This window comes from Solanum lycopersicum, chromosome 2 (genome assembly GCF_036512215.1).
Source record: "Solanum lycopersicum chromosome 2, SLM_r2.1".
NCBI classification, from domain to species: domain Eukaryota; kingdom Viridiplantae; phylum Streptophyta; class Magnoliopsida; order Solanales; family Solanaceae; genus Solanum; species Solanum lycopersicum.
The window spans coordinates 16,554,117-16,577,851 of NC_090801.1; the positions used below are offsets into that span (position 1 = coordinate 16,554,117).

General features: G+C 34.0%; 1 protein-coding gene across 2 annotated transcripts in view; it reads left to right on the top strand.

Annotated features, from left to right (window-relative positions):
* Nucleotides 1–8,032: 8,032 nt before the first annotated feature.
* The window catches only part of LOC101261473 (nardilysin-like), a 50,991-nt gene continuing 35,288 nt past the window's right edge, over nt 8,033–23,735 (top strand). The window contains exons 1-9 of one of the 2 annotated variants that reach the window (XM_004231668.5): nt 8,033–8,534; nt 8,628–8,703; nt 17,617–17,663; nt 17,836–17,948; nt 18,537–18,610; nt 18,695–18,790; nt 18,891–19,010; nt 19,342–19,575; nt 20,198–20,346. In XM_004231668.5, the coding sequence (XP_004231716.2) occupies nt 8,247–8,534; nt 8,628–8,703; nt 17,617–17,663; nt 17,836–17,948; nt 18,537–18,610; nt 18,695–18,790; nt 18,891–19,010; nt 19,342–19,575; nt 20,198–20,346 (1,197 nt within the window). In that variant the 5' untranslated portion in view covers nt 8,033–8,246. The remainder of the gene's footprint in view (nt 8,535–8,627; nt 8,704–17,616; nt 17,664–17,835; nt 17,949–18,536; nt 18,611–18,694; nt 18,791–18,890; nt 19,011–19,341; nt 19,576–20,197; nt 20,347–23,735) is intronic. The other variant, XM_010317497.4, reaches the window with a different exon arrangement.

Consider the following 23,735-nt stretch of genomic DNA (forward strand, 5'->3'; position numbering starts at 1 on the left):
TTCTACATTTATGTCATTATCAGTCTACTTCAACGTCAAATTTAAATATATTAGTTGTCTATATCTAGGCATCGTCGTCCTAACCCATTACAACTTAACTTCACTCTTTTATGCCATTAATGTCAAGGCAAAGATGTTCGAAAAGAAAAACAATAAAAGATGTAGCTTCCAAAGACAAGTAGAACTTGGGTGCACTAACCATATGTGTGGTAACGAGAATATTTCTCCAACTTGAGAGAAATATTCAGAAACAATGTGAAATTTGGAGATCACTCGAAACTTCCCAAAACAGGAAATGTCAGACCAGAATTTAACAAAAGGGATAGAATTGATTTAAATCCCTTATATACCCTTTTGACCATGCGGAGGACCTACTAACTAAGCATCTGCTAATAGGCTTATCAAGTGAATTAAGGATGTCATGTGCAAAAGATAGAATTTCACACTTGTAGCACAAGTAAGCAAATCATGTTGTCTAAGTTGTGGTGAGTTGGGATCCCTCCACCCTTAACAAAAGGTCTTGGATTCGATCCCTGGGTATGAAAAAGATCATGTTGGGAGCACTGCCCAAAGAAATGGACCCTGTAATGCGCAAATTGGGATTAGTCGGGCTCCAATGCGAGTATTAAACGCCGAGTGGGAACCCAAGGAAAAAAAAACCCAGTTATGTTGAACAGTCATGTTTTACTTCTTATTTTGGTGAAGTTATCAAATTGTATTAGAAGTCATCAAGGAGATGCATCAGTTACAGATAAAAATTGCTTCAACAATATACAAAACATGAAGCTAACTAAGTAAAAGCCTACAAAGCAACCAAAAAGATACCCCCTTAAACCCTTTTGTGCTAGAATTAGGGAGCTAACAAAATCCAAATATTATACATACAAATTAATGGGGAGAGAGAGTGACATGAAAAGACTAAGAGTCTGTTTGGATGAGCTTAAAAGCTGGTCAAACTGACTTAAAAGTCAGTTTTTGACTTATTAGAGTTTTGACAAACATCAAAATAACTTATTTTAAGTCAAAAATAACTTATTTTAAGTTAAAAGCTAAGTGAGCGGTGCTATTTTTTTCAACTTAAAAGTCATTTTATGTTGACCATGTATATTAATTTTTTACCCTTAATTCTTTTTTTATTATTATTATCATTATTATTATTATTATTATTAGTAGTAGTAGTAGTAGTAGTAGTAGTAATATTTTATTATTATTATTAATATTTATTTTATTATTCTTTATTTTTATTATATAGTATTATTATTATATATTATTATTATTATTTTATTTATTATTATTATTATTATTTATTTAATTATTCTTTATTGTTGTTATTATAAATTATTATTATTATATACTATAATTATTATTTTTATTATTATTATTATTTAATTATTCTTTATTATTATTATTATTATATTATTATTATATTATAATAATTATAATAATAATAAAAATAATAATTATTATTATTATTGTTATTTTCATATTTTATTTTTATTTTTATTTTTATTATTATTATACTATTATTATTAATAATAATATTTTATTTATTATTATTATTATAATTATAATAATCATTGTTATTATATTATTATAATTATACTAATAAAAATAATTGTTATTATATTATTATTATTTTCAAATCATTACTTTCATATTATTATTATTTTCATATTATAATTATTTATATTATTATTATTATTATTATTTTATTATTATTATTTTATTATCATTATGAATTATTATTATTATTATTATTATTATTATTATAAATTATAATTATAAAACATTTGTGATGATAAAGAAATACGTGAATGGCAGGAAATATTATTACTTATGAATGTAAAATATAAATTAATTTTGTTTTAATTTTTTAAGATATAAAAATATTGAATAAATCAACTTCTTATCATGTTAATAGTTTTAAGGGTATTTTAGACATTTTGATAAAAAACCTTATTTGTCAAACACATCAACAATTTTTTATTCAACGGAAACATTTTTATCCAAACACATAACTACATATTTTAAAAATAAGTTTCAACACTTTCAAAAGTACTTTTTAAAAAGGAAAAATCTAAACATTACTTTTTTTAAGCCCATCCAATCAGGCTCTAAATGCATCCATGGTCTTTCTGTCTGCTGACATCAGATGCCTTTGAAATTGTTGTTTATGGACAAATAATTACTACATTAATTAGTTATAAAAGAAAATTGAATTGGGCAGACACAAATTATAGGAGAAGTTTTATTCTTAAATTTAAAATAGGCAAATTGAAGAAAATACAAAAACAGATAATAAAAACAAAGGAGTGACTCTTGAGAAGTTGTGACCTACATGCTGGTTAAGAGCCGGAAAGAAGAAGAGAAGCATAGGAGGAGGAAGAAAGTGCTGATTGTGACGGGAGAAGCAGAAGAGGGAAAAGAAAGTGTTGACTACGGCGGGAGAAGCAGACGAGGAAGAAGAAGAGAGAAGACGTACCTGAAGCCTGAAGAGAAGTTGTGTTGCTTAAGTTTGAACTTTGGAGAAGAGAGTCGTGGTTTGTGGCTTTGAGCAACTAAACCCTATATTGCAATTTAAATGTTTAAATCATGTCTATTTTTTTAAAAAAGAAACAGCAACGCCTCGCCGCATCACCACTTGCTATTTATTACCTTTGCGAGATCTCTACGCCTCGCCATTAATACGCGTGAAGGCTTGCCTAGCTAGTAATATGTGTGAAGGCTTCCCCTTTCCTCTCGCTAAAGTCGCAAGGCGAGGGCCTTCCACAACACTGATTCACTCTCATATAGATTCTTACCTTTATCAATAACATTCATGCTCAATATAGTGATTATTTTTTTATTACATAAGAGTATAGAGAAAGGCACCCGATGGGGTTGATAGAAGCCATTTTGGGTGCTATACAAGAGGACAGTGAGAATTGAACCCACTTAATATTATGAAGTAGACTCTCACCAGTATTAATAAGATATAAATCTTTGTGTGGCTTAAATGGGAATTAAACTCATGCTTTTAATATGCCTACAACTGTAGCTTTCTAATTGTCTTCACTAATATTAGTACAACAACCATACCATTAGGAGTACATAATCATCTATACTTGACTTGATTGGTGACTTTAATATGTAATTGTTTATTTTTATAGATATTTGAGATCATTGGATTTGTCTATCAATACCTCAAGATGATTATGTTGTAGAAGTTGCTGGTTATCTATCTTTCCTTGTGTATTTCTGATCTCTTTCTGCTTACAACAACATTGAGATAGACAGTCGGTTGATCTAACCTTTTGCAAGTTGCTGAAACTATTCCTTTCTTTGAACAAATTATTGTTTTCACAATATGTAATCAGGCACCCCCATTTAGTGTACTGATCAAGGCAAAAGATCATTGAATAACACAAAAGAAATGTTGCCTAGAATATCTTAGTTTTTGAAAAATTTTAGGATAACAAGAAGTGAGCAGTTTGGAACTGTGGAGCTACCGTTTAAGCAAGATCTAGTAGTTAAAAACTTGAAGGCCTTTGAATACGTCATTTATGACAAGGAGAAGCCTCTTCATCTTAAAAATCCCCCCCCCCCTCCCCCCAAAAAAAACACATAGCCTATAGGGTCCAGAATTGAGAGACATTAAAACTAGATTTAGCTCTTTCTTGTGAAATTCTACCTTGACCAAAAGAGGCATACAAGTATAATATGCATGATCATGTTGTACCTGTACTGGTGGGAGGATGCAATCAGTCATAGTGTTCTCAAGTAGGCTCAAACACCAACCATACTTTTTAAAAAAGTTGCTTGCTCTTTTTTCACGGGTGTCGTGGTGCGAGTAGTTAGTGGTGTGCAACAAGCTTGTTATATTTGTATAAAGAATGTGGTTCAGAATCCCTTTCATCCTTTTCTTTTACAATAATAGGTGTGATGTGTAACCAAGGAAGTCTTGTATTTCCAATCATATTTCTTGTATCTATTAATAAAGTTTCTTTGATTCAGAGGGTTTACTTGTTTATCCTCCCGATCATGTTATTTATGGTGACTACACATATGATATTTGGGATGTAGAGTTCATAAAGTATTTTTTGGATTTTTTAAGGCCTGAGAACATGAGAGTTGACGTTGTATCGAAGTCTTTTCAGAATTCTGATGGTAACATTCACAACCTCATTAGTCTCAACATTTCAAGTTACAATAATATATTTGTTTGGTAACGATGACTTTGATACCCATTCAGTTGATCAAGAAAAACTGTTGTCAATAGGTTTCAGATTGGTTTCTGGTGATATTTTCTTGAGGTTAAAGCTTAGAATATCAATTCAATTGAATGGAAGAAGTATTTTCCTGAAATTTGCTTGAATAGGAGTTCTTTTTTGTAATTTCCATTAGCTTATATAAGTTTTATACAAATAGTGTGGCGTGGATTGATATGGAATGTGCAGTGTTCGGGGGGAGGGGGGGGGAACAAAAAGGAATAAATTTTTTTCTTAAAGTTCATCCGCTTTGACTAAACATCTTCTCAACCTTAGTGTATAATCTAAGGTATTATACAGTAAATGATAAAAAAAATCTTTTTTGCACCCAACGGTCTGGTCTAGTGGTCAATGAAGTGCAAGGAGGGTCTCAAATTCAAATCCTAGTGGAGGCAATAAACAGTTATTTCTTTCAATATATGCCTAAACGTAGGTGGAAAGAGTTACCCGCTGGTGAGAAGTAGCAGGTATCCGGTGGGATCTTCAAGGTGTGTAGAAGCTGGTCAGTACACTTTCATCATATAAAAATTATGTTTTAGAACAGTTGCTCTATCTTTATTCAGTTTGGCCCTAGTAAGGCAAATCAGACTATCTACTAAGTTCTACTTCTAGGTTTACAATATAGGTTCTATGCCGTAAAAAGTTTGGGTCTGTGATGGAATGTTGCAGGCTTCACTTGGGAGAGGGGGAAGACTCAAGGATATACATACAATGTGTTCTAGAACAACAACGTTCATGGCAATTTTTTTAAGAATTGAAGCTTGTCTAGTGGAATGGGAAAAATGCCCTGATTATTCTGGAGAATGATTAGAACAAGGGATTGAATGACATTCAATACATGATCAAATGTTTTCTGGGCAACAGTTTCGACTTGGGATACACAGGAAAAAATCATATGTAGAAGCTGCAAAAATTCTCCAACGAACAGCATGAAGGTAGGGATAAGGTCCGCGTACATCCTACCCTCCACAAACCCCCTTGTGGGGTTACACTGGTTATATTGTTGTTGGCCAGCATGAGGTGAGCAGGATATTGAGCATTTGCCATACAAAGTTGATTCCAGGCATACAACAAATGTGGAATCACCTGCTGTCTTTCAATATGCCTTGTGGCGGTCGTTTCAATAACACATCGACTAAAGCCCCAATCACGATGCCATCTAGAAGTGGTTCTTAAAGGTGAAATGTAATGGCAGATCTCAAAGTTACAATTCTGGATCACAACTTATTCTTTTTTGAATTTTCCCTCGAGGGAGGAGGTAGCTTGAGTTAAGGACGACGACTGGTTTTGGAATGACTGTCATATCTCTCTTGAGTGGTGGTCTTATGGTGTCGGGCTCAAACATGATCAGGAACACTAATGGATCAAGGCCTTCAGTATCCTCATCATGTATGGTCCATTAATACCTTTCGTACGATTAGGAATCTTTGTAGTGGTTTCACAGCCATAGATAAACATACAAAGCACAAAAATCGCTTGATATCTGGGCCACAACTTGTGTAAAGAGATTCACCACTATTCCTCTTTGTATGGATTCCCTAAAGGGGAACTCGAGTCATGATATTTTGATCTTTCCTTTTGCTCAGATGCTTGAAGAAAACTCGGGATCTGACGACTTTGCTTCCTCAAGCCAACAAACAGCTACACCAATACAACTTTATAGCAAGCACATGGGTGGGCACATGGCTTCTCAATTTCTAATACCAATACTATCTTACAGGCCAACGATATCAAGTTGAGCCCTAAAAAAAGGGGCCAGGTCTCAGTGCTTACTTTTGACTCGGGAGACCCAAGGAACAAGGCAAATAATAAGGGATTTATTAAAAGGAAGCAACGGGAAACCTATTGGAAGGCTATTGGGCTCTTTAACGACCCAATACTGCCACTTATCATATTTAAGACCTTCTTGATGTGTAACAAATTTGCATATAACCAATCTATACTAAGAATAATATGGATCTTACAACTCATCCGAATGAAATCAAACTTTATAGACACATATGGCGTCAAAAAAGACAAGGTAGCACTGGGATCAAGTAAAACATAAACATCAAGCTGGAAGGCTTTCAACATATCGGTAACCACATTGAAAGAACTCTTTTATTCACCACGAGTTTGAAGTGAATATAATCAGTTTTGCATGGGATTATTGGAACATGAACCACTAGGAGGACCTTTCCTACCCTCTCTTTTTTTAGACGTAAGCATCGGGCAATCAAGCACTTTATTCTTCACCAAACAAAACACGAATATATATACAAAATAAAGCATTACTCTTCACCGAACAAAACACGAATATATATATACAAAATAAAGCAATGCCATCTTCACAATATCAGTGCCCTTCTTGAATGTTTTATTGTTAAAATAGTTTTCTATTTCAGCCCATTTAACACTAGTAGACATTTAAAATACGTCTTCAATAATTGATTGCCGCTATTAACAACTTGATAGTCGTAGTACCTTTGCATTTTAACCATGTAACAAGGCAAACTTACCTGACCCAAAATGAAAATGTGTACCATTTATCGAAAAATGCATGACACGCTCCTTTCAAAATGCAATTGCCTCATTAATAAATTACAAAATGCGCCCTTGCACCATAATTGGTGACATATCTAGATACTTGAACCAATGAACTCTTCTTCACCTACATCATCATCCAATAAAAAATTAGTAATAGGAGCGCATGATCCCATAAACGATTCGCTGCACGCTGCTTATGATCCTTAGAACAAAATCAACAAAAACATAGATTATTGGTGCATACAATTTAGATAAGTTTCGATTTATAATAACAATATCTATACAGTAAAACTTAAAAACAAGATAAGTACGAAAAGATGAGTACATACATATCCGCTAATGGAGGTTAATAAATTTAGAGGGAAAGTTGTAGCGATTTTGTGGTTTATTTTGGAGTTCAAAATACCGTAAAAGAGAAATTGAATAAGGGTAAATGTCTTTTAATGGGTCCAAGGGGTATGCACGTAAATAGTTTGGGTCATGAGTCCAACAAGGGTCAATATATCGAGTAGAGTCCAATTTAGATAAATATTCACTAATAGGTTCAATTTGTGTAGTTTTTACTATAAAAAAATCTAGTAGTGCCAAATATATTATTTAAAAATTTAATAAAAAATAAACTATAAATCATAATAATATTCTGTGGTAGGATTTACCACTCAGGTGTATTACATTTCTGTGAAAGTGATAAAGCGAGGTCTTTAATTGTATTCTCTAGAAGAACTTAACAATTTTAAATACCTAAGAAACCATATAAAGAATTAATTGATTCTCATTCTCAAAAGGGAAAAGAGCCTAATATACCTCTCAACTTTGCCATGTGAAGTTAATATGCCTCGTTATGACATAAAACAATAGGTTTATATACATGAACCACTTAAATTTGAAATGTGGAGTTAATATGCCTCTCGTTATGACATAAAATTATGGTATATATGAAATCACTTTCATAACGAGCTATATCAGTTCTATATAACAAAACTAACGGGTATATGAGGCCTTTTTCTCTTTTCAGAATAACGTACATGCCTCTTGAAATTAATTTTTATTTAAATTATATTATTACAATACTTATATATGTTTTGAGGGTTTAGGTATTTGCAAATGAAAAAGTAGTAGAACAATAGTTATATACATGAACCACTTAATTTTGTAACGTGGAGTTAATATGCCTCTCATTATGACATATAAAATTATGGTACATATAAAATCATTTTCATAACGAGTTCTATATAACAAAATTAAAGGTAATATGAGACAATTTTCTCTTTTTACATGTCTCTTGTAATTAATTTTTATTTAAATTATATTATTAAAATACTTATATATATTTTGAAGGTTTAGGTATTGGCAATTGAGAAAGTAGGAGCCGTAACGATTGGTTAAACAGCGAACCTAGAGAATAACTCGAACAGAGTAATCTGTGAAGAGAGAGTACAATTTACTAATAATCTTTCTCTACACTTGAAAACAATGGCAGTCGGCGGCCGTACCTTTACTGCAGATGACATAGTAGAAAAGTCGCCGAACGATAAGCGTTTGTACAGATACATTCAACTCCCGAATGGCCTCTGTGCTCTTCTGGTTCACGATCCTGATATCTACCCCGATGGACTTCCAGAACATTCCGGAAACTCTGAAGACGAAGAAGATGAAGAAGCAGAAGATAGCGAAGAAGGAGAAGAAGAAAGTGATGAAACTGATGATGAGGAAGAAACTGAAGTTAGAGACAAAGGGAGTAAAGGTGCTTCACAGAAAAAGGTCATTTTGATTCAATCATTATTATTATAAAAATCAAACAAATGTTTTTAGGTTATTTTTTCCATCCTTGGTTTATTTGTTGCCATTTTGCAGGCAGCCGCTGCAATGTGTGTAACAACCGGCAGTTTCTCTGATCCTTATGATGCTCAGGGTCTTGCACATTTTCTTGGTTAGTTTTGTATATATTGTTATTATTAAAATACTTTCTGATTCTTCATCCAGAGTACAAGTTGTTGAATCTTGCTTGGACATCTACTTATTTGCTTCATAGATTAAGGTGTACTCTTTCTCTAACCATTAATGGGAGAGGAGTAGGGGTTTAAATGGATTAGCGGAAAACTGGATGCTACTTACTATCATGGTCCCATGATTAAATATGAAATAGACAATGGATTAGCTATCTATATAATTTTTGTTGCATTAGTTTATTTCTGTGTTGTTTTGACTTGCGGAATAGTGGAAAATGACATGCCTAGTTCTTTGTTGGCTAAAGCACGTGGAGACCTCCTTGTATCGGTAAGTGAAAGGGTTAAGTAGACTTTATTGGGAAATTGAAGATTCAAAAGGTCGAGACTATCTAATTTTATGGACAAATTTTACCAAACAAAATAATGAACCTAGAGCTGCCGGATTATTTACCTTATAAATGAAGAATCAAGAGTTCTCTGGCCAGCTATTATTAGGGTTGTGTATTGGTCGGTTCGGTTCAATTTTGAAGTTTATTGATTTGGCTTATTGGTTATCGGTTTGTAGACATGCTAAACGCATTGAGATGTTGACTTATCGATTATCGGTTTATTGTTTATTGATCGTTATCGATTGTAGTCTGACCGTGAAGATTTGACACCAAAAATAAATGATTGTAAATCACTTAGAAATAGGATAACAAACCAAATAAATCATGCACATAATGGATAGGTTGCGTTTTGCTCAAGAGCAATACTAACACATTGTAGAATAGCTGAAAGTGTGAGATTGTCAAATATAAAAATATGAAACTAAGCACCTCTTTGGATAAACTTATATTTAGGTGGTCTTTGGAAATGTTATAAAGTACTTTAAGCACCCAGTGTTAGACCAAAAATGTTTAAAAATAAGTCAAAAGTTAAAAGTAGGCTACCATCTACATCTACTTATGACTTTTAACTTTTGACTTGTAAGTTTAGTTTATCTAAGCTCTAATGATATAAATATAATTTATTTACTATCGAGTTATCAGTTAACTCATTAAAAAAACCCTCAAATAGTTATGAACTGATAAGCTGATAATAAAAGAATCAATACCGTTAAACCAATAAGCCATTACTGATAGACCAATAACATTTTTTGGATTTGGGTTATTGGTTTTGTTTTTGGGTTATTGGTTTTGTTTTTGTTTTAAACATCCCTAACTATTATGCAGTGAGAATAGTAGGGGGATGAGAGACTAGGAAGAGTAAAGGATGGTATAACTTAAGCCTAGTTCTACAATGAATAGAAAGGTACTTGTTGTGGAATTATTTTAGATATAATGGGAAGAAATACCTTTTTTGTTTTTGGGAGAAGCCCTTTTTAGTCCCCATCTATGTTTCTGTAAATACTTCTAAGCCACAGAACTGGAGAAAATTGGTTTTAGATTTTTGAAAGGATGAAATTTTTTAACATAATTAATAGCATTTGACAAGTTATAATATCTAGTGTGTTAGAAGAGTGAGCTTATGATCCACTAGATTTTTGATTGTCCGCCATTCATTTTCGGGGATAGGAGTTCAAGGACTTTCATCAAGTTGCTATTTCGGAGGCTTGAAAGGAGTTTTTATCCCCGGAGTTCAAGGACTTTCATCAAGGTGCTATTTCGGAGGCTTGAAAGGAGCTTGGAATGAAGGTTTGAAGTCCAAGAACATGCTACAATAACAGTACAAGGCTTAGAAGAATACTTGTACCAGGAAGAAGAATATAGCGCAACTTCCATATATGGTTCACAAATGCAACTTATGAAAGATAGGTTGGTTGTAAATCACAAATGGATGGACTAAGTTGCTCGGACTCGAGTGCGGGTATTCGAGACCGATGCAAATTCGAGAGTTGGATTCGACAAAATTTACATTTTAAGATTCGGGGTGTGAATTCGAGCATAGATACGGGTGCGGGGATTCGGCTAAAAATATTCAATCTATGTTGCCAGACTCTTCATTTTTCTAGCCGAACCCTTCTCGACGCGACTCTGGTGCGGGGTGCGTGTCGGATTCGGTCAATCCAGTTTGGAAACTTTGACCGAGCCGAGAGAAAAAATGGAGAAGAAGACATCGATTTCATGTCGGTGAAAGTTGATGACTTTTCTCCGATGAAGTTTGTATGGAAAAGAATAGTGAAGAGGCAAAACACAACTTGAGAAAGAGAGCAGACAACTTGTTTTGTACCTGAATAGAGAGGAGGCGAAGCTCCATGGAAAAAACAGAGAATTTTAAAGTCTTTTTCATGAAAAATAAGAGAACTTTTTTTCTTGAAAAGGAACATACCATGCTATAGATTTATTGGGAGAAGAAAAGGATTTTTTGGGAGAAGAAAGGACAACATACAGTATCTTAATGAATTGTAGTATCCAATTAAAGTTAGGATATATATATACATATATATATATATGACCAGCTTTTTTTATAATAAATAAAAGAAATTATATTTTTTTAAAATTAATTAATAACAAGTTATAATTAATTTATGTTTTTAAATTTGTATATCTATAATTGTTATGCTTTTAAGTATATTTTTTACAAGATATTTATTATTATTATTATTATTATTATTATAACTATATTTTATAATATTGAAAAAATTTAGCCGAATCCCCACACCTGTATACATACTCAGATTCGCACCATCGACTCTTAAAATTTAAATTTTGTCAAATCCGACTCTCTGATTCGCATCCGTCTCGGATACTCGCACCCGAGTCCGAGCAACTTAATAATAATAATATTAATAATAATAATAATAATAATAATAATAATAATAATAATAATCTTGGAAAACACTATAAGTAGAAGTATATCAATCATAGATGTACAACATAAAATATAAACTAAATCAAATTAGAATTTGGATCAATCTGATTTGATTTTTCGTCTTGTTCCAAATAATGCACTCTCCTACATGGCCCATTTAAAAGCGTAATTCCTTTTATTTATTACATATATATATATATATATATATATATATATATATATATATATATATATATATATATATATATATATATAGACAAACTTAAATTAGATATACTAATTCATTGAAGTGTTGTGTTGTCCTTTCTTCCCCCAAGAAAGACGTGTTTCCTTCCAAGAAACTCTTAGCATGCTTTGTTCCTTTTTAAGAAAGAAAGTTTCTCGCTTCTTTGTCAAGAAAAAGACTTAGAATTCTTTCTTCTTTCCCATGAAGCTTCTGCCTCCTCTTGTACAAGAAAAAAGGTTTGCCTGCTCTCTCTCTCTCTCTGTTCTTGCTATTTTTTTCCATGGAGCAACCAGTCCATGTGACAACTTCGTCGGAGAAAAAGTGTGGCCATGAAATTGATCTCTTCTTCCTCATTTTTTCATTGGCTCTTGTTTAAATATCCAGATAAAATTGACTGAATTCAACATGCACCCCACACCCGCACCCGCGCCCGCAACAGAGTCGCGTCGAGATAGGGTCGGCTGCAAAAAATGAAGAGTCGGCGCAACATAGTGGCTGGAGCATAACGTACGATCTGTAACCTGTGTTTTGAATCATATGTCGAGGATGGACATTGCCAACTTGTGTCTTGATGCTATAGAGCCACCTACAGACCATGAATGGCTCATACGGTTCGTAAGACTATTTTGAGCCCATACTATGTCAATTAATAGTACAATCTTGGGCTACTTTTGCTATTTCTAGAATGCCACTTTTGTGCAAGTATGTAATAGCTCGCACTAGGGGTGTTAAAATCAACCATACATAGGTAACCTGCCCAAACCGCCCAAAATTTTAAGGGTTGAGCTCATGATAATTTGAATTAGGTTCAATCTTAACTCATTCAAGCATAATCCAATTTAAGAGAATCCTCAATTCAGCCCAATTCAATCTCCAATTTCAGCCCGTTTTAAAATTCTTTACTAAGATATGTTCCTATATTAAAGGTATGCATCATTATCTATTTAACATTTTTAGGGCTTGTCTATCCATTTGTTACTTTTTTAAAGAAAAATCTTGAGCGGAAATTTGAATTGTAATTATAAAAGTTAAATATCACTATATTAAAATTATTGAGATTAATCGGGTCAAATTGGGTGGGTCAAGATCCAACCCGTTTTTAGCCCATTTGAACCTAACCCATTTGAGCCCAAAGTAAACTTAGGTGGGTTAAGACCCAACCCGATTCTATCTCAACCCATTTTAATATCTCAAATTTCAACTCAACCCGCCCATTTGACACTCCTAGCTAGCATACACTATACATAGGTGAGAATAATCCATCTAGACGTAGCTAATTTTGATATGATATGACTTTGATGAGTGGAACTTTTGAGAGAGTACGAGTAAGACTTTTGTTGCTAAATAATGTTGTTGAGATTGCTTGCTTGAGGGATCATTCCTATTGAGGGTTATCGAGAGAAATTACTTGCTTGAGGAATTCTTCCGCTTGAGGGTATATCTAGGAGATTAGGGTAAATAAGGGTTTTGTCCATCAAATAGTGTTATCAATTATTTCCTTTCTTGTATCAAATCAATCTATATTTTCTATCTTTTATTGTTGTTCCTAGATTTATGGTTTCTTTTTCGCTACTGATATCGCATCATTTTGCAACTACATAAAATACTAGCTTCGAAGGAAAAAGGAAGTCCCATCCACCCCTCGTTGTCCTTGTTTTCTGGAACAATAATAACTTGCCTCTTTTGGCCATTGACCGTGATGATCGACAAAAAACGACCAAACTTATTGAACTTCAAGGAGCAAAAGATATTAGTTGAAACATCTCTGCCTCTCCATGTCTTGAACATTTTACCCCTGACTTCTGATGCTTCTCGCAACCTTCTGCATAGCCAACCCAGTGCCCCTTTGCTCAAAGTCATCCTCCTGGTGTAGTACCTAGTGTTTTCCACCCATTCAAACCATGTTTCAGAATACATTATTGTCTCTGTAATGTCAAAAGATTTCTCACCTACTCTAAAGTAAATACAATTTTCCATGATGAAAAAAAGGCTTCCAAAGAAAAGAAGGATTGGGAAAGATTCCGGTGGTTGAGGACCACCGGAAAAGGGATCAGAGACCCTAAAGGGATCTTTTAGAAGGAAGTCTCGAAAAAAGTGCATGGGAGCATTTTTTTAGAAAATGTCAGCTCTCTTGCTACATGATTGTTATATTATTAATCCACACTTTATTTGTGCTTAAAGCTCCAAATGACCTTTGATCTTTTTTGCCCTTGTTTTACTTTTGATAACACTGATTGAAATGACTTCTTTAAGTTTAAAAATAAAGGGTTCTGTAAGATCTTGTTCTAACCATTGTCTTATTGTTCTATTCTGAGTGTGGGAATTGGTAGAATGGGAAACTAATTTTTAAATTTAAAAAATGCGGTTGGAGCATGAGGAGTTTGTTGATACGAGGTACAACGGAGACAAGATGCTCTCCTAACTTAGTAAAACTAAAGCTATTGAATCAAGACATCAAAAAATAGATCAAGGAAGTCGTTGGCATGACTAGAGAGTCTTACTTGGTTCGACCAGTCAAATCTTCAATTGAAACTATAATTGATTTAGATTTAATGCAGTGTAACCATATTAAGGAGTTGAAGAAAGCTGAAGAGACATCTTTGCAGCAAAAGTCGAGATGTCATTGATCAAGCAAGGCGACAACAGTACAAAGTTCTTTTGTACCCTTTATTGGGATATAACTATACATCTTGGTACCTGCATATTACACCAGGAATATAGCAATTCATACATGTATAATTGTATGCTTGATTTTAAAAACACTATTTCCTTTCTCCTGTAATCACCAAAAGCAATGATGCTTAACGGTACTATGTTCCATATGCATTTAAGTTGTTTCCTTGTGTTTTCGTACTGCTACTTACGGTAATGTTGGAATCACCCATTACACCCAAATTTTTTTGCTGATAATGTAAATAACTTTAATGGATGAAGGATAAAAAAACCATCCATATACAAAAAAGTAGAAAATCTGAAAAAAGATGTGATTATTTATGTACGACACCCTATCTTCTGTACATTACACCCCAAATATTTTAGGAACAAGTAGGAGTTTACATACTTTGTGAGGACACTAAAAACGAATTTTTGATACCATAGTTTCGGTAATACGATATTTTGTATCCATTAAAAAATATTTGATATTCGAAACGATATTCAATATTTATAAAAAAATATTGAAATTGCCAAATACCGTACTGAAGTATTTAGTAACATATATAATCCATTTATGTTATATCAATATAACAGATATATAAATTAGTAGAAGTACTGAAGTACATATCACATCTCATTTAATGCCATTTTATATCTAACAGAGGATTGTCATTCAAGCAGTCTTCATATCACACCATTTTTGGTGTAAGATTGTCCATTTGGATCGTGCTTAATTTGGCTAATGCTGTTTAGATTTTGAAACTTTGATTACTGTATCTTGATTGATATGCCCTTTCTGTGTAATTGGTTTAAAATGATGGGAATTGCTTGTACACTTTCTTTTGAATATTTCTACATGTGCAAGGTGGTAGTCTGATATAATTGAGTTGTTTTTTAAGTGTTCAACTTCATAATTCTCTATTATACGAGTATATGTTAGTCGAAGTCGAATAAGCTATGTTACCAATTTATCATACGCAAAATACTAAAACCTAACTTAAAAATAACGAACCATACCAAATTAATTTTGTATGGTAATGATATGATATTTTTAAAACAGAAAATACTGAATCAAAGCTTTCAATACCATACCGTACCATGCCCACCCCTTGGAACAAGGTCCAGATCTCATACGACTATGAACAACATAAAGTAGGTCTACAGAGATTTATTGAAAGACTCGCACAAAAAACATTTTGCATAGTCTCCTCACAACTATCAAACTCGACCGATGCTCCTTTGTTGCTGCTTTATGAAATTGTAGAATTAGCTTGGAAACTATTGAACCTTGTTTGGAAATCAATGCTTGAATTGCTCATTTTTGGCTAGACTTTTACACTTGTATCTCCCTAATATTGGACATCCTCCATGGTTTCATGCATAATCATATTGAAGCTACTTCTTTAGAAGTATACATCACATGCCATTGATTAGGACCTACAATAGGTTTATGATTATGATGGTTTAATAAATTAGTCCATTTAATAAATCATTGACAATTCAAACAATTGATCGCCCTTTCTTTGTTCTTCTCTTGGTTGAAGTGCTTTGTACCAAGTCTCAGACAGTTTCCTCTCCTCATTTGGGCAAATTTATGTCCTTTTTTTCCTTTTAGCAGAATCGTGTGTCTTGAATGATATTATATAATCTTATCAATTAGGTAGTTTTCAATAGCTAATATGATAAAGTACTTGGGCACCATAATTTTATGTTACACTTGATCAGTTCTTAGGATTCAAGGAATGGGAAGACACTCTTAAATGGAAATCTCATAACAAAGGATTATTCACTGTTAGTTCTGCATATAGAAATATGAATAAGATGGGATCCAAAGTTAAATTTCTGCCTCTGAAGCTTATATCCAAGGTTAAATACCATATGAAGTGGTAGTTTTTACTTGGTTGGTGTTGAAAGATGCTGTATTTAGACAAGAGATTCTTATAAAGAGGGGAACACATATGTGCCCAAAAAATGTTGTTTTTGTGATCAGGTTGCAGATACAATTAATCATCTGTTCTTACACTGTAAAGTGGTTGACTAGCTGTGGAATTTGTTAACTAACTTCAGAGGTATAAGTTGGACTGTTCCCGAGAGAACAGGACATGCTATAGAAAGCTGGAATATGGAGGGCAGTGGTAGCACATGCAAGAGTAGATGTAAAATTGTCCCAACAATTATTTGGTGGACCATATGGAAAGAATGGTATTCCAGGAGTTTTGATAACAAGAGCAGCCCTCAGATTAAAATGAACTGCATTATCACTTTTTGCTATTGGTGTAGTTCAGAGTATATAGATGACCCTGTGGCTGTTGTAGACATTCTAGGGTGTCCTTATAAGGATGAAGGAGGATCTAGGAGTAGTTTCTTTTTTTCTTTTCTTTATCTTTTGTTTATGCCAGACGAACAAGTGTGGAGGGAGGATATAATGTAAATTTTTGGATACCAGTTTTGAGCTGATGATTGATGTGCAAATGTTACCTTTATCAAAAAAAAAAAAAAAAAAAAGAAGAAGAAAAACCGTTATGGTCTTGAGTTTTAGTTCTTGGCTTCTCTCTCAAAGGATACCAATATTTCAATTGCGAAGTAAAATGATTGCAAGATGTCCAATTTATGCATTGTCACTTATCATATTGTTTAAGCTTTGAATGGAAGTTTGATTTGTTATCTTGGTGATTGAGCTCATGAGACACTAGAGCAAAATATGAATCTGTTGACGAGAATTAAAGTAGCATTTTGCACATTGTTTGGGGAGAAGGGAAAGGATGGAGCATCAAAAGGTTTTCTTCTCAGGTGCTTCATTCAATAGAAGGGGAACAAATAGAAGGGGATATAACCATCTTCCTTTTTTGATAACTGAGAATCCCTGACAAGCCCGTTCAGTGGATACTGGATAGTGGGTCTGGCCCCTCTACCTTTCTTCTGGGCAAATACTTGTGGAATTTGAGGAGGAGATACTAGTTCTCTTTTCTTCCCTACTTTTTTTCCCTTCCTTTTCTTCTTTGTTAAACCACGTTAGTATGAAAATTTCTTATTACAGTCTGCAATTTCCTTTTATCTTCTTTTCCTCCTACCAAAAAAAAAATGTTAAAACTAAAATTCGACTTTCTCATTCACCCGTGTCATCAATGCGATCATGTCACACAACTGACTTTGGTAATGTGCATTTTGATATCATTTGTCTTGACACTCAAGTAATCCATGTTATTTGTTATGGATTCAGAACACATGCTATTCATGGGAAGCACTGATTTTCCTGATGAAAATGAGGTGCGTCGTTCTTTGCTTGCTTCTGGATATACTTGTGGTATCCTTCTCTGATTATTTCTCAACCTCACTGAAAAAATTATCATCTGCACAAAATTTTGTTTTTTTAAGTTATCTGTTTCAAAAAAAAAAGAAAAAAGAATGTGGATCTCAGTTTGACTCTTTTCTTTGCTAGTATGATAATTACTTGTCCAGGCATGGAGGGTGTTCAAATGCATACACAGAAGCTGAACACACTTGCTACCATTTTGAAGTTAAGAGGGATTGCCTTAAGGAAGCCCTGAGAAGGTAAAATACATGTTTTATTTTGTTTCTGAGTTCATAAACATCAGGTAATTATGTAAGCTATGTGATGAAACTGGTCTTGTTTGCAGCTTCTTTTTTTGTTTGTTAATGTATTTACAACTTTCTTGATGATAATTTGAAGTTAATACTAATTTTCCTGTCCTATTAAAAAAAAATAGGTGTTATTCAGTCCTCACATAGTGGAAATTGTCTCCACATTTCAGAGATATAGGGAAGTGGTCTGACATGTGAGATGATCCTGGGTAATGTAGACTGCTTGGTCTTGCTGAACTTTTCATGATCAAAGTTTAAGATCCTTAATGATATTAGAGTATTCCTTTATATTACTCTCTACTTAACTCTATAGAATCTTTTGTTTCTTAGAGGTGTCCAAATATGTTATTATGTTCAAACTTAAATTTTTTCTATGGAGGGAGGTAGTACATTAATTGGCCTTCTCTACAACTTCAATTTACTATGGTGCTTACACCCCCCCCCCCCCCCCCCCCCCCCCACAACACACCAAAACAAAAAAAACCCTCAACAATTTTATTCTTAAAAGGTGGTTACGTTGTTATGTCTCCTTTTCAGGTTTTCTCAGTTTTTTGTTTCACCTTTGGTTAAAGCTGAAGCCATGGAGCGGGAGGTACTAGCTGTGGACTCGGGTATGCATTCCTATAGGTTTCTTGATCTCACTAACCCAAGTGTCTTACGAATTTAAATGCTGTTATTTGACACTTCTGTTACAGAATTTAATCAGGTCTTACAAAATGATTCCTGCCGCCTACAACAACTACAGTGCCATACATCTAATCCTGGCCATCCCTTTAACCGGTTCTTTTGGGGCAAGTTTACGACATCAAAGCCATCTCTGTTTTGTCTTTTCCTTTGGATGTAGTATTTTAATCTATGAACTCTCCTTTTATTTCTCGTGATTCTGTGAAGGGAATAAGAAAAGCCTTGCTGATGCGGTGCAGAAAGGAGTTAATTTGCGAGAACAAATTCTTAGACTATACCATGACAATTATCGTGGTGGGTCCATGAAACTGGCTGTTATAGGGGGAGGTAACTTTTTTTTGCGATTCAGAAATTTCAATAAATAATGTTTAGAAGTTCTAATTTAGCCTAAATCCATTTCAAGGAGGTTTTTATTGGTAGATGACGATTTGAGGAAGTGTATTAATTTCTGTGGAAACTGGTCTCAATAGACATACTTGCCACATTGATGTGGATGATCTCCACTCAAAATGGTCTTTGATTATATTTGAAGTTTTCTCTGGTAATATTATTCATGATATTTACTTTAGGTTGGGCCCTTAGATAGTTATTGACGTAGCAACATAAGTTTTCATTGCGAAGTGTTCTGTGCTAATTTTATAATTTTTAATAACTGCAGAGTCAGTAGATATCCTTGAAAGTTGGGTTCTTGAATTATTTAGCAATGTCAAGAAAGGCCCTTTGGTAAATCCAGATGGAGGAAGTGAGCTTCCCATTTGGAAGGTTGGCAAACTTTATTGGTTAAAGGCAGTTAAAGATGTTCATATCCTTGATTTATCATGGACGCTGCCTTCTCTTCGCAAAGGGTACTTGAAGAAAGCTGAAGATTACTTGGCTCATCTATTGGGACATGGTAAGGTGTATCAGAGGTGTTGTTAGTCTTACAGTTGGTTTCATGTCAACATATGTTACAATATAACGGAGGTGTCATCAGTAGTTCTTTTGGCTTCAAATCAAAGATATATTGCAAATGCACCTTGTATGCACTGTAGTTGCCTATTGGCTTGCTTCTGCTTCCCTTTATTTAATTATTTCAGGCTGCAATTTCTGTTACCGTTTCCTTGCAGTTGGTTAGACAGACTGTCATGTGTTTGAGTGCAGTCAATCAGCATCATATTTTGGTAATTATACACTAATAAGACATCATCCGGGGCTAAGAGAACACTATCATATAAATCTAATGCTGCTTAACCTGATTTAGACTCGGAAGATACTGTTTTGGTATCTCTAACCCTCTAATTTATGTTTGATTTGTTTATATGTCATTCATTATTTGAGCTGTTTTGTGCCATGGCCTTAATTGATGAGTCTCTAAGAAATTTCTACTTTATCATTATCACACTTAGATTCTCTGGCAAATATTCAGTTGTGATGATTTGTCGCTGGAAATTTAAGTTCCGTGTTTGTACAAGTGTGCTTCTACTTAACGGAAGTGGTATTGAGATCTGATCATTGAAAAAATTAAAATGTTTCAGAAGGAAAAGGGTCCTTGCTTTTCTTCCTAAAGGCTAGAGGCTGGGTAACATCAATATCCGCTGGTGTTGGTGATGAAGGAATGCATCGCTCCTCATTCGCGTACATATTTGGCATGTCAATACATCTGACAGATTTTGGCTTGGAAAAGGTTGTTTACTTTGCATCTCTTATTTTTCTGGTCAATCCTTCATAATGGAGTCATTTTACGTACTTCTCATAATCCTTGATGTTTTTTTGGATGAAGTACATAACATTCTTACACTTCATAATTATTGATGCTTGTGAAAGTACATAACATTCTTACACAACTTTTTAATGCATGAATGTTAACTGATAGCCAGGAGAAGTATCTGTGGTTTATATGAACATTAGATCCTTCGTAGCATGCTGTTGTAGAATAGGAACATGTAGGTATGCATATAAATACAAATCATTAAGATGGGACTTCTGACCTGGAGCTGCCACAAGAGGGAAATTATAGCTTTTTGATCAACAACTGTGTCCTCGATCACAAGCTAGTTGTGGTCAGTCATATAAGTTTTAAATTCTCATTAACCATGTTGTCCCATTGAGACATGTAGCAATCCAATAATTGATGATTTAGGTTCTCTGCTAGAAGTTCTTTTGTAAGGTTGTAGTTTGACTACCAAATAGCGACCACCATTCAACCAAAAAAATATAAATTTAAAGGTTGATAAGTAGAAATAAGTCAAAAAATTTCAGTAAAGGGCTATAAAGAACTAAACCAACTCACTTACTCCGTGACCTCGTGCATTTGGCTCTAAGCGCCTTACCACAACCAAACATCCTATTTGTAATTTTTTTTTGATGAAGTAATTAGTTCTATTGCAGTATCAAGTAGATGCATAGAAGTTGCAAAAACTTAGTAGCAAAAGGTCAGCTCGCCTTTACATTGTTAATTGAGAATCAGGGAGCGGACATGGTTCAGAAATGAATCAGGGCAATCCAGAGGGGATAAATAAACCCAACTATACAATAACACGAGGCAGTTAGCTTTTAAAGATTGGTAGGTAGTTGATATTCCATCAGAGAATCTTCTATTCCTTTCGTTCCAGATACTCCAAAAATGGCTGCAGGTATCATCTTGCAGATTCTTTTGATGGTGCTATCAACTTCCCATCTGTATTTTTGTACTTAGAAAGCTCAACGACTATATCTTGTGTTGTTATACTAGAGATCATCTTCTCAACATATCTATTATAATCCATCCACTCTTCTGAATCTAAAGTGTCATTTTCTTGAGTAGTATAAAACAACCCCGGGTTCAAAATATGGCCTGCTGCATGCAAATGCTGGTGGAGTTAGCCAGTCCACCTTGCATCAGTCTACACTTTCTCATATTGCCTCTGAACTCCACTAAAAGCCTGTTCAATAGTTTCCTTGACTCTATCCATTGCTTCATTAATATAGCCCACTGGTGTGTGTTTTTACCATCCACCAAACAAAGCATTTCCATCAAAGGACCGCCAACTTTAAGTGCCCGGACAACATCATTCCAAATCATGTGATCAGAGAAAGAATTTCCATTTCTTAGCCAGAAAGATATGTGACAGTGAAAGATGAGTGTGCAAAATTAAGAGATTGACACCTTCCCCCAAAATTTCCTTGAAGTCCATTTGGTTAAGAGGACCAGAGTTCTCAAGTTTTTTCTTTTGTATGTTCATAACTAGCAAAGTTAAGGAGACCATTGCAAATATTGTGTTTTCCGGTTTTACCAAATTTCTATCATTTGCTAATTTCCTCTTCAAAGTTCAAGAAAAACAACCTTTGACTAATGTAAGAATGGATCTTGATGACCTTCTTAAAAACTGTTAAAGTAAATATTATAGTAATTAGTAGCTAATAAGTATTACTCCCGTCATCTAAAAAAGAATGACCTAGTTTGACTTGAAACGGAGTTTAAAAAAAGAAAGAAAACTTTTTAATCTTGTGGTTCTAAATTAAAGTTATGTCAAATGTACCAAAATGCTCTTTAATCTTGTGGTTTTAAACATGCCACGTGGAAAATTGAAGTTAAAGTGTTAACAAAAAAGGAAAGGGGTCATTCTTTTTGAAATGGACTAAAAAGGAAATAGGGTCATATTTTTTGAAACGGAAGGAGTAAGGAACTATAATGAAAGTTAAAGGATATGAGAGTCATATTACTTGAATCATATGGGTTAATCTTGAATATGTCACCAAACATCAAATTGGTGCAATGGGCAGCACATGCAGTGCAAGAAATGTGTGGGTACACACCAATCATCTGCCTTAACATTCTCACTATCTTTATTAATGACAACTTGTACGATATTTTTCCGATTCGGTTCTCTCAATTGTTTTCTTGAACAAGCTGTACATTTTGTAGAATTGGTAGATTCGTTGCTAGCATCTACAAAACCAAGAAACGCACTACTTATTGGAGAATTCACCAAAATATTGATGTATCATTTTACCAATTGGTGCTGGCCATTGAACATCCAAATTTTCTCCACCGCACTTTATTCTCCATAACAATGTTGCCCACTTTTTTCACCTCTTGTTTAAGTGAGTAACTCTAAAACTTCATGAAAAGCAGGAGGCTTCATTCCTGGGCCATGCGGTCCTACAACCTCAATGAATTTATCAAATGCTTTGTAATTAAAAATTTGAAAGGGAGTTCGCATCGACATCCATAATGCAAAAACACTTACCACACACTGCTTTAGAATCTTCTTGGTTTCATCAAATCCTGATCATTTTTAAAGTTTCCCCTTTGTTGTGATTTTCTGTGAAAAATAAACATTAAGAGGACCTTCCGTCATGGTCCCTTCTATGGAGGATCCACTTCCATTAGAAGACATCTTTTGAGTTTTTGAGGGAGTCATCACTTCATCATATGCATCATCAATAACATTAACCACAAGTTAATTGCTCATCTGATTCTACGGATTACTAGTGACATTATTTTTAACATATACCCTTATTTCTTCCCTAACTTCCGTCGGACAACTTGGACACTGTTTCACATTTTTATTTCCACCCATCAATTGTCGCTTGTGCTGAGTAATACCACAATTGGAAGTATGTTCACAAAACTTACATATAACTGAATCTTTTGTGGGCCTTGCAATTTGCATACAATAAATCCATCCATGGTCTTTCTGTCTGCTACCATCTGACGCCTTTGAAATTGTTGTTTATGGAAAAGCAATTACTATATTAATTAGCTATAAAAGAAAATTGAATTGGGTAGAAACAAAAATAGGAGAAGTTTTATTTTCAAATTTAAAATAGGCAGATTGCAGAAAATACAAAACAGAATATAGAAAACAAAGGAGTGACTATTGAGAAGCTGTGACCTACATCATACTGGTTAAGAGCCGGAAAGAAGAAGAGAAGAAAGAAGAAGAGGAAGAAAAAAGAAGTAAGTGCTGACTGTGGCGGGAGAAGCAGAGGAGGAAGAAGAAGAGAGAAGACGTACCTGAAGCCTGAAGAGAAGTTGCGTTGCTAAAGTCTGAACTTTGGAGAAGAGAGTCGTGGTTTGTGGCTTTGAGC